General features: G+C 43.5%; 2 protein-coding genes across 11 annotated transcripts in view; one reads left to right on the top strand and one right to left on the bottom strand.

The window, feature by feature from the left end:
* The window catches only part of CHLSN (cholesin), a 241,932-nt gene that overhangs the window by 146,042 nt on the left and 83,652 nt on the right, over positions 1–12,238 (bottom strand). Inside the window, exon 1 of one of the 4 annotated variants that reach the window (XM_073362056.1) lies at positions 11,563–11,694. The exons of the other annotated variants lie outside the window; for them this stretch is intronic. Coding sequence (XP_073218157.1) covers positions 11,563–11,673 — 111 coding nt within the window. The 5' untranslated portion in view covers positions 11,674–11,694. Of the gene's footprint in view, positions 1–11,562; positions 11,695–12,238 lie in introns of those variants that run through there. 4 annotated transcript variants of the gene reach the window in all.
* Positions 1–12,238, top strand: part of GPR146 (G protein-coupled receptor 146) — a 66,444-nt gene that overhangs the window by 48,991 nt on the left and 5,215 nt on the right. For 2 of the 7 annotated variants that reach the window (XM_073362046.2, XM_073362049.2), the window contains 2 exons: positions 10,648–10,720; positions 11,844–11,947. The exons of 2 other annotated variants lie outside the window; for them this stretch is intronic. The gene's annotated coding sequence lies outside the window, so the exon portion shown is untranslated. Of the gene's footprint in view, positions 1–10,647; positions 10,721–11,352; positions 11,948–12,238 lie in introns of those variants that run through there. 3 more of the 7 variants (XM_073362047.2, XM_073362052.1, XM_073362050.2) reach the window with 3 other exon arrangements.

Raw genomic sequence — 12,238 nt, 5'->3', positions numbered from 1 at the left:
CTGCTTTCAGGGGGCTGGGTAGGCAAGGGAGTGGAGGACCCTGCTTGCCTGCCTGCAGGAATACAGGTTTCAGAGTGACAGCCGTGTTATTCTGTATTCTCAAAAAGAAAAGGAGTACTTGTGGCACCTTAGAGACTAACCAATTTATTTGAGCATAAGCTTTTGTGAGCTACAGCTCACTTCATCGGCTGCAACCTGAGAGAGTTAAATAGTAAACTAGATTGTTTCACACTTTTGGGGTGGAGTTCTGGGAGGGTAGTGTGTCTGCAGAGTCAGTGCTATCCCCAGAGAGGCTAGGTGGCTGGACAGCCAGTTCCAACACTCAAGAATGATGCCAGATAGAAGGACTGCACTCTGAGATTGTGCTTAGAGACCCTGACACTGGGGCAGTGGCTGAAATACCCTGGGGATTTGGAGTGGCAGAGGCTTGGATTCACCTCCCCTGGGTGTCCAGGAAGGGGCAATCTGTAGGATCTGTGACAGATGGGATTTTGCTAAGCTGTAACTTTTTTGATGATCTATCAGAGTAAATATCAGTTCACTGGTTTCAGAGTAGCAGTCGTGTTAGTCTGTATTCGCAAAAAGAAAAGGAGTACTTGTGGCACCTTAGAGTCCAACCAATTTATTTGAGCATAAGCTTTCGTGAGCTACAGCTCACTTCATCGGATGCATTAGCTGTAGCTCACGAAAGCTTATGCTTAAATAAATTGGTTAGTCTCTAAGGTGCCACAAGTACTCCTTTTCTTTTTATCAGTTCACTGTTAGCTACCTACTGTCATGCTGAATAAAGGTGGCAGTGGATGAAATATTACAAGAAGAACAGGCTGGATTCCATCCAGGTGGACAAAGGCATATAGAGCCTGATCCAAAGCTCACTCACATCAGTAAGAGTCCTCCCACTGACTTCAATGGGTTTTGGATCAAGCTCACAGTAAAACAACAAAAAGAATGAGGAGTACTTGTGGCACCCTAGAGACTAACAAATTTATTTGAGCATAAACTTCCATGGGCTAAAACCCACTTCATCAGATGCATGTCGGTTTTAGCCCACAAAAGCTTATGCTCGAATAAATGTGTTAGTCTCTAAGGTGCCACAAGTACTCCTCATTCTTTTTGCCAATACAGACTAAACATGGCAACCACTCTGAAACCAGTAAAACAAAAGTCCCTCGCCCAAAACAGTTTACAAAATAACGGCTATTTTTGCATGTGTATTAAAATATTACCCTGTTCCCAAAATATTCAAATTAAATAAATTAAAATAGTATTCAGTCACAGCTGGAATTATAACATGAAATAAATAAATTCACAACTGACCTCATAATGGCAGCTAACGATATCTATAGTCTAGATACCTGGCAAAATTAAAGATCACTCAGTGTCCAAAAACAAAAATCCTAAAAAAACGCTCAGACTTTCTCTGACAACTAACAGGACAATAATTTTATATACAACAGACATGGTACATTTTAGAGTCATGTCATCATTGGTATTCTACTTGTTCAGCCAGCAGCTGAATTTTCCTTCCAGACCTTAAACCAAATCAAACTGGTTACCTACCAATTTCTATACCCATTATGTGGAAAACAAATACTGTTTGTATTGGTGCATTTCCTGGAAACCTTTATTCAGTACTGCGCCCTTGCAGGCTGAGGCTGGAGAATGAGTCTATTTCACAACAGGAGTTTCCTATGGAGCCAGCGTAATGCACTCCTAATAAGTCACCAGGTCAGCTATACCTCACTTTAGCGATAGGAAGTGGCTCAATTTCAGGAAAACTGCCTTCTGCACCTCCTGTCAGTTTTTGCAACTGGCAGCAGAACAGCTACTGGGAATGGCTTAATAATGCCAAGTTTCATCAGTGTTCCCTGTCTCAAATTCTAAGCACAGGTGAATCTAACAAAATGGAGATTGTATTAAGGAAGAACTGTAGTTTCCTCCATGCCAAGTCACAGGGTTAAATTTAATTCTGTTATACTTTCACTAGAATCATTGGACCTGCTGCTTCTCACACTAGGGTTGAATTTGGCCCATACTATCCAGGATAGAAGTCATTTTTGTCAACTTCGATTGCAAAGGGTTGAGCTGCTTTAATGCAGCAATGTTGATTTAAATGGGCCAGAAGGATATTGTGAAGTTAACATATGCTCCATACAGCTGGGATCCTAATATCTAATCTAAACCTCCCCCACTGCAACTTGAGACCATTACTCCTCGTTCTGTCATCTGCTACCATTGAGAACAGTCTAGAGCCATCCTCTTTGGAACCTCCTTTCAGGTAGTTGAAAGCAGCTATCAAATCCCCCCTCATTCTTCTCTTCTGCAGGCTAAACAATCCCAGCTCCCTCAGCCTCTCCTCATAACTCATGTGTTCCAGTCCCCTAATCATTTTTGTTGCCCTTCGCTGGACTCTCTCCAATTTATCCACATCCTTCTTGAAGTGTGGGGCCCAAAACTGGACACAGTACTCCAGATGAGGCCTCACCAATGTCGAATAGAGGGGAACGATCACGTCCCTCGATCTGCTCGCTATGCCCCTACTTATACATCCCAAAATGCCATTGGCCTTCTTGGCAACAAGGGCACACTGCTGACTCATATCCAGCTTCTCGTCCACTGTCACCCCTAGGTCCTTTTCCGCAGAACTGCTGCCTAGCCATTCGGTCCCTAGTCTGTAGCAGTGCATTGGGTTCTTCCGTCCTAAGTGCAGGACCCTGCACTTATCCTTATTGAACCTCATCAGATTTCTTTTGGCCCAATCCTCCAATTTGTCTAGGTCCTTCTGTATCCTATCCCTCCCCTCCAGCGTATCTACCACTCCTCCCAGTTTAGTATCATCTGCAAATTTGCTGAGAGTGCAATCCACACCATCCTCCAGATCATTTATGAAGATATTGAACAAAACCGGCCCCAGGACCGACCCTTGGGGCACTCCACTTGATACTGGCTGCCAACTCGACATGGAGCCATTGATCACTACCCGTTGAGCCCGACAATCTAGCCAGCTTTCTACCCACCTTATAGTGCATTCATCCAGCCCATACTTCCTTAACTTGCTGACAAGAATACTGTGGGAGACCATGTCAAAAGCTTTGCTAAAGTCAAGAAACAATACATCCACTGCTTTCCCTTCATCCACAGAACCAGTAATCTCATCATAAAAGGCGATTAGATTAGTCAGGCATGACCTTCCCTTGGTGAATCCATGCTGGCTGTTCCTGATCACTTTCCTCTCATGCAAGTGCTTCAGGATTGATTCTTTGAGGACCTGCTCCATGATTTTTCCAGGGACTGAGGTGAGGCTGACTGGCCTGTAGTTCCCAGGATCCTCCTTCTTCCCTTTTTTAAAGATTGGCACTACATTAGCCTTTTTCCAGTCATCCGGGACTTCCCCGGTTCGCCACGAGTTTTCAAAGATAATGGCCAATGGCTCTGCAATCACAGCCGCCAATTCCTTCAGCACTCTCGGATGCAACTCGTCCGGCCCCATGGACTTGTGCACATCCAGCTTTTCTAAATAGTCCCTAACCACCTCTATCTCCACAGAGGGCTGGCCATCTCTTCCCCATTTTGTGATGCCCAGCGCAGCAGTCTGGGAGCTGACCTTATTAGTGAAAACAGAGGCAAAAAAAGCATTGAGTACATTAGCTTTTTCCACATCCTCTGTCACTAGGTTGCCTCCCTCATCATCATGTGAAGTGTTTAGTTTTCTTGCTCTACACTGCTTCTAGTTATTATTACTATTTAAGATATAAATTATGCTGGACTATAGAGTTTGGAAATAAGTACTACAGAAGTGACGAATACTTGACAATACTTTGTTTTCCTTAAGACAGTTTTGTGAAAATAAAATCCAATAAATCTTTGTGTATAATAAAAAATATTTTTCCATTTCCACATACTAAGTAAGTTCTGACTTGCTGGATGGGTATCTGTATTCACTGTGCAAAGATTGCATACTTTAACGGACACGGCTTTTGTTTAACTTATATTACTTATGTTGTTTCTTTAGATTTGTACAAAAATAAACCCCAAGGATCTCCAGTTTTGCTGCAAAAAATTGTTACGTTGCAAAAATGTCATAAATGCATAATGCATAAATGCAAAAATGCATATGAGGCATTCAAGTCAGGAGTGTGCTCTTCTCTGTGGGGGAGACGGGGAGGAAAACACCTCTCAGACATTCTAAATGGGAGAAGAGGGGCAGTCACCTCCCCACATTGAGGCTCCATTGAGTTTTGGTGTTAAAACCAAATCAGAAAAGTATAGATGACTGGTGCCCTGCCATACTGGGGTGGGTACCAGCTGAAGGGGAGGACACGTGACCTCCCCACGTCTCCTCCCTGCCCTGTCCTCAGCCCAGGGCCCCCCCGTGCTCTCCCTGCCTCCTTCCCACCCCACGTTACCTGGGGGAGGGAGGGGACTCCTTGACGCCATCTCCTACTCAGCCAATGGCTAAGTCAATAAAACATAATGGTGTGTGTTGGAGTTAACTCATACAGAATCACCTCTGCTGCTACTGAGCAGCTGCAAAGGGATGCTGCCAATGGTAGCGTAACCCCTGCAGGAGTCATATTGACAAGTAGTATGTAAGTAAATAAATGAATCGCCAGCAGAGTCATTTGGAGAGCAGATGTCCCTACTGGATGGCTTCTACTGCCATGGATTTGGGACCTTTCCTCATAGCTCCCCAGATCCATAATGTTGGGATGTCTCATTGCCAGACAATTCAAACAGCCCTCCCATCTCCTCCTGAAGGCATGCTTTGCAGGAATCTCACCAGGTCTACCTAGTGGTTTTTTCCTGTCCCTGCTCTCCTTTCATGGGTTTCTTTGCTGAAAGGAAGAATATAAGAAACAAAAATACACAGAACTTGTGTCCTTCTGTTCCAAAATACATAACTTCCCCCACACCCTTCTGGGAAAAAAGGAGCAGAGGCTGCAGTGCCTTCCTTTAGGAAGAAGCTCTTAAGTAAGGATCTCACTTTTTTTTCTAGCCTAGGCCACTTGAGTAAATCCCATTAACAGAAATCTACTTTCCCATATGCGCCCTTAAGTTGAGTGGGTTGCCAAATATTTGATCTCAGCAGTCAGAAAGAGATCAGAATTGTATACATTCAATCATGTTGTCTTCTCCGCTTTTTACTCATGAAATATTGGGTCTTTATTGACCCAGAGCTAGGTAAAGGAACTGTGGAGTCTTGGCGTAGCGAGATATGGGAGCCCCTACAGTTTAAGACTTCTATTCTGATATTATTTAAAAACCGAAGGGGTCTGATCTTCAGTGGTCAGTAAAATTGGGGGTTCCACAGGTGGCAGGAACTCCCAAAATGTGCACTTGGCCTAGGGCCTGGCTTAGTTTTAGGGATGGCATGACATGGTGGTTTTTAGCAGGTAAAATCATGGTTTTTACTGCCTTGGGAAAAACGAGTTAGTCCCATTTTAAGGCATTTTCTGTTTTTAAAATTGTTTCATTAATGAACACCACACTAAGTTTTAGTTACATATTCAAATTGTAGTTACATAAGGCAGTAGATTCCTAGATTAATTTAGGATTGTAAAATAAAAAGTAAAACTGCAGTGGGTGTAATAGTAATATATGTAATTATAATCCTGAATATCGGAATGTCAGCATATATTTTGGTATGTTTTCTCAGTGAAGTTATGTCTGTCATGACTCATATTTCAGTTTTCAATATTATATGAATAAAAGTCAAAAACATCTCATTATGTGAAAATGACAATAATGCAGAATTGTAGGCTCGAAGCACTAAGCAGAGGCGTGCAGGGTTGCAGACCGCCAATTCAGGTCCATTTGGCCATGCAGCATTCTGTAGCAGAAGACCAGCTTTGACGTAGTGGACAGATTGAGCCTGTTCCTCAGTTTTGAATGGATGTATCCAAAGTTTGAACAGATTCGTTCGATGCTTGCAGAATTTACTGGACACCGATGCAATTATTTTTCTGTTTCCCGGTTTAAGCGGATATTTACCAGCACCATGTCCTAAACTAGTTTTTCCTGGGCAACTGCCAACCCTGCTTAGTTCTCAAGATTTTCCAGATTACTGTTTGCTACCACATTGTCAGTTAGTCCCAGAGATAATGCAGTTTAACTGGCAACATGCCCTTTGGCAGTTGTTATTGTGGTTTCCAAACTAATCAATCCTTTTGTCTTTCTCCCTGTAAGCAATCTTCCATTTTACTGAGCTTATCTGAAATGTTCTCGTATTTTAGTTTAAAAGAATGGGGAAGGGCGAGAGGAGGAGAGAGAAACAGACCAAAGAAAGAATAAAAGAGAAAAAAGAAAGTGAATATACCCTCTGATGGGTATTCATTGCTGAATAAAACAAACTGAGATACTTTTAATCATTTTTGGAGTCAGACATGCTGCAGTGTTACAGAGAACACTCAGCAGGAATGCTCATCTTGAAAAACCCTTGTCGTCATTTATAGATTATGGTTTTTCTCTCTACCAAATAGTTATAGGAATGTCTTCACAAGACCCAGTCATGATTGGAGCCTCATTTGCCTGGCCCTGTTCATATATAAACTCCCAGAGAGTTGACAATCTAAATAAGGACAAGGAGGCACAATACAACTGGGGGAGAGGAGACAAATGTCACAGTAACAGAAACAAAAGGTTGCAAATATTAGCTATATATACAATTTGGAAGCTTTACTTTTTTTAATAAAAATAAGTGTCATGGAGTCAATCTCATAATTTACAGCCAGAAGGGAACCACCAGATCACCTAGTTTGACCTTCTGTATATCACAGACCACCAACACCCCCCAGCACCCACACACGAAACACAACAACAGATATTAGACCAATGTATTACAGCCCACAGGAGACTAGACTATTCTCTGCCACAGGACCGAGGTGCACCAGTACCTGAGGACCCCACAATGGCTGGGAAATGATTAAGTGAGATATATCCAGATAAGCCTGGCAAGTGACCTGCACCCTCATGCTGCAAAGGAAGATGAAAAAAGAAAAGAAAACAAAGTAACTGCTAATCTGAATTAGGGGAAAATTCCTTCCCAATTACACATTTGGCTATCAGACACTGAGCATGTGAGCAAGAACCAGCCAAAGAGAATGCTTGGTGCTAGCTCAGAGCCCTGGTCCACCCTGACCAATGTCCCATCTCCAGCGGTTGCCAACCTGATCCTTTAGAGGAAGGAGATTTAAAAACAAACATGCATGCATGATGGGAGAAGTGGGAATCTCTTCCTGACCCCTGCTGGTGGCCAGCTGTAACCTTGAATCATGAACATTTAGGAACATAAAACAAACTGGAAGTGAGCCCCCAGGCTACTGAGTCCTCCCCCCTAACATCACAAGCAACTCCGTCATACAGTCACACTCATAAATTTGTCCAGCTCTCTCTTTAAATTAGTTAAGTTGTTTGCCTCCACAACTCCTACTGGGAGGCTGTTCCAGAACATTACTCCTCTGATGGTTAGAAACATTTTAATTTCCAGCCTGAATTTCTTCATGGCCACTTTATATCCGTTCATTCGTGTGTCAACATTGTCCTTTAGCTTAAACAGCTCTTCACCCTCCCATGGTATTTCCCCCCTCCCCACAATGTATTTATCGAGAGCAGTCATATCCCCTCTCAGCCTTAATTTTGCTAGACTAAACAAACCAAGCTCTTCCAGTCTCCTCTCGTAGGACAGGCCATCCTATTCTCCTAATCATCCTACTAGCTCTTCTCTGCACCTGTTCCAATTTAATTTTGTCTTTTTTGAACATGACTGACCAAAATTGTACACATTATTCCATATGAGGTCTTACCAGTGAATTGAAGGTGCTCAGCATTTCTCAAGATTGGGCCAAAATAAGTTATGATTGCAGGAGTTGTGGAGAAATTACTCTGTTCCACCTTGTGGCCAACTCTGGCCTTTTCGCTTGTATTTTTGAAACCTATTATTAGATTCAATAGTATTTTGTGAATGAGTCACTTGTTCGATGCTTCTCTCATACTGCACTCAATTCATTACCTTACACCACCAGCCTTATATCATACAAACAATTACAAGTACCTCACCAGTCAAACTGGTCACCAGCTGCACCATTTAATCATAAATTACAGGGTTGGAAGAGGCCTCTTGGGTTACTCAGCCCAACACCCTGCATCAAGCAAGATTCTCCTCTGCACTAATGCTGAAGGCATTTTATCTGTGCTTCTAGGGCAGGGGTCAGCAACCTATGGCACGCCAAACACTGCATGCGAGCCAATTTTTAATGGCACGCTGCTGTCTGCTGGACCCGGGCTGACAGCAGTGTGCCACTAAAAATCCGGCCCGGCCCGGCCCTCTCTTTTCTGCCCCCCCGTCCACCGCTCTCTCCTTGCAGGGCAGACAAGCTTCCCCTGCCTCTTCCCTCAGCGTACTGGGTTCCTGCCCCTCCTTCTCTCCCTCCCTGCGGCCATGGCCCTTGCTACGGAGGAGGAGAGGTAAAAGTGGGGGAGAGGTAAAAGCGGAGCCGCAGAGAGCTCTCTGCTCCGGGGCCCTTGGGGAAGGGGGTGGAATCAGGGCATAGCCCCTCCAGCCCCCTGCCGTGAGCCGCTCAGGGGCAGGGGGCTGGGAGCACCCCCATGACCCCAGCCCGCACCCCCAGCCCTGACCCCCTGCACCCCTCCACACACCCCAGCCCTCTGCCCTGACCCCTGCACCCCCTCCCACAACCCCAGCCCTAACTCCGGTGCCCCCCCACACCCCATGCCCTGACTCTTGCACCCCCCACATCCCCACTCCCACCCTGAGCACCAAACGGGAGCTCCTGCACCCCTCGCATCAAATGGGAGCTGCTCAGGTAAGCGCTCCACACCCAAACCTCCTGCACTCCCAGCCCTGTTCTCAGCACACTCCCACCCTCATCTCAGTGCAGAGAGAGGAAGAGAATGGCTAGAACCAGGGAGAAGGTAGGTACCTACTCTATGCGGACAGGGCTGCAACTCCAGACCAGCAGCAGGCTGAGTGGGGCCGGCAGCCAGGACCCTGCCTGGCAGGAGCCAGTGGACGGAACCCCAGACCAACAACGGACTGAGTGGCAGTGGGCTGAGCCGCTCAGCCCACTGCCGGTCTGGGGTCCCGGCCGCCGGCCCCGCTCAGCCCACTGCCGGTCTGGGGTCCTGGCCGCCGGCCCCGCTCAGCCTGCTGCCGGCCTAGGTGAATGGAACCCCAGGCTGGCAGCAGGCTGAGCGGGCCGGCGGCGTAAGATCAGCGATTTAATTTCATTTTAAATGAAGCTTCTGAAACATTTTGAAAACCTTGTTTACATATGACAATAGTTTAGTGATATAATATATAGACTTATAGAGAGAGACCTTCTAAAAAATGTTGAAATGTATTACTGGCATATGAAACCTTAAATTAAAGTGAATAAATGAAGACTCGGTACACCACTTCTAAAAGGTTGCCGAACGCTGTTCTAGGGCCTCATTGCCCTTACTGTTACAAAGTGTTTTATCGAGTATAGATATTTCCATATAGTTTTAAGCCATTCCTTCTTATACATCCATTAAACTGTTATTCTGTTAATCCCTATGGCACAAGCATAAAATAAACATTCAAGAGATTCCTGGTTATCAGCTTGGCAATAGTGGCACCCAAGGTAATCACTGCCTTCTCTCCTTCAGGGGTAAAACTTTTATTTTCAAAAGTAAAAGTGACTAGTGCAGCGTTTTCCAACTGTGGGTCATGCCCCCAGCAGAGGTCATGAAAGGGTGCCAGGAAGATCAGGAGACTGTCCCGCTTTGACCAACAAAATGCCATTCCAGTTGAAGCAGCTCCTGTCCCATGTGACTGGCTGAGCTCGGCTCCCTCTCTGGCCCTTGGTGCACAGGAGTTGTGGCGCTTCTCAGGTTTCGCCCAGCCACCCTGAGAGGAGTTGGTTACACCAAATTTGAGTGAGTGGCCACAGAGGAGTGAGTGCAGCACATGCTTGCTCTGCAACTCCCTCCCCTTAGGGACAGCACTCAACCACACCACCACCCTCAGCTCAAAGAAGGGTGCGGCATGAAATGCTTGGGAACCACTGGACTAGTGACTGGTAATGCTGGGGGAAAAGCACCCATAATTATAATCAATAACACTTAGCATTTTCAAAGTGCTATACAAACACTTGATTAACTATCAAGCTAGGGTTACAGTATCAACGCAACACTTCTGACAATTTTTTCCAGTTATCTCAAGCCTGATCTGAAGAAATTCTATACAGCCCAGTAAGGTGCTATGCACCTTCACTCCCATTATACAATATTCTTTTCAATCTCTATAAAGCCAACAGGAGTTTAGAGACCTCCAAATAATGCAGGATCAGGTAAGTAATGTGCAAGAGTCCTAGACCTAAAAGTACATATGATTAATTTACTGGTTAGAGGTGATTGACAGTCAGTATTTTAACTTGTGAATATGAGTTATCAAAGCTCATACAGCCTGGTTTACTTAGCTATTTCACACATATATGATAAATCTACAGTTTAAGCAAAAGATTATTTTCTAGACAAAAGGTTAGGAGTTTACACAGCAAAAATTCCAGTGTCTCATGGCTGAAGCGCTTTTTTTTTTTTTAAGTTAAATGAAAAATAATCAAACTTTAAAATATCACTGTTTGAAAGCCTGTTTATCTATCTTAGAGAGAATCTATACAGATGAATAAATCCCTCATAACAATAAGGGAAACCAAAGCATTTGAAGCACAGCTATAAAGTAAGTGAAGGCAAAAAGTAAAGCAATATTTTGCTTTTGGTTGATACTGTCAATTAAAATGTGCATTGAAAATCAGGTAATAGCTTCTTTTTTGCAGTAAATCCTTCTGTTTTGCTTCATCTGGGAAAAGTATTTTAATTAACTGAGCAGCTTCTATACAAACAAAAGAACAGCTAGAGTAAAAATGAAGTACAAGCTAAATTCCAAACCATAGTTCAGCCAGCACAGTTCAGCTCTCAGAAATGCTCAGTTTTAAGGCAGGTCTGTCTGTCTGTCCATGCATCCATCCATACACAAGTTTGTTTCTCTTACCAACAGAAGGGGAACCAACAAGATTTTACCTCACCCACCTTGTCCGTCCGTACACACACACACACACACACACGGTGAATTAAAAGTGCTTTGAGAACATTAATTTTTCCATTTCCTAATCTTTAAAATTAGAATATAAATGCCTGCACAAAACCCATTGCAATATACAGTTATATATTCACTAATATACATTAACATTTCACTACAATGTCTTTTATATATTCAATCTCCAAACTGAAAGTAAATTTTCTGAATTTGTTCTTATTAACTCCTAATACATACTAGTTCTTATGTAAGTAGTAGGGACACTTCTGTATCTTGTAATCTGTATTTAGAAATGCTGTACTATCTGGGATGCATCTCCTACAAAAATAAAACCTTAAACTGAATTTCTCAATTATAGTTTCCAAAGTCAAACACTGCATACATCCTTGAACAATTGTTGCCAAGCCAGTTAAATCTTCCATTTAATGAGAAAGAAGTAGGTTCTTAAACAGGGAGAAAAAATACAAATGCGACTGTCTGCATACCAAACAAACCGGAGTGCTCCAGGAGCCTGTATGCTTTATTAGTAAACCTGAAGCCCTAAAATTTAGCAGTTTAATCCAGCAGTTCACTCCCCTTTGAGCACGGCTTCTCATTTCTTGAAAATGGCTGTAAACAGAGAAAGGGAGGAGCTACAGTAGCTTGCCAAGTGAAGCAGAAACTTTGTGAGTAATTTACTAGAGGAAAAACAAGTGCAGCACACGCACGCACAGAAAATACCACGCTGTATGTGTTCTGCTGATAGGAGATCACAATGTTTTCACAGAGGAACAAGACAGACCTTTTGAGTCTACTTCCTTTCTCTGAAATGTTACTTACCAACTGTGTTTGGACCTTGAAGTACAGAGGAGTGTGCAACATGAACTGAAGGTAAGAGTTTAAAATGTTTTACAACAAAGCTAATGAAATAAAGTTGGGGCCATGAGAAAGTGAAAGACAAGCAGAAATTGAGAAGTAGTGGGTAAGGAGTTTTATAAAATTAGAACTGGGCATTAAATTTAAAATATAATACTAGTGTATAAAAAGGGAAGCTGGAGAGGAGGGCATTTGGGGAAGACAGTCAAAATAAAACATATGGGGGGAACTACAGGATTTACTTATGCATGAGACTTGATCTAAAACTGAACAATAACTGCTTCAGATTTATCCAAGTGAGACAAC

The sequence above is a fragment of the Lepidochelys kempii genome, chromosome 10 (assembly GCF_965140285.1).
Source record: "Lepidochelys kempii isolate rLepKem1 chromosome 10, rLepKem1.hap1, whole genome shotgun sequence".
NCBI lineage: Eukaryota > Metazoa > Chordata > Testudines > Cheloniidae > Lepidochelys > Lepidochelys kempii.
The sequence above is the reverse complement of the archived record's forward strand: the minus strand, read 5'-3'. Positions and strand labels throughout refer to the sequence as shown.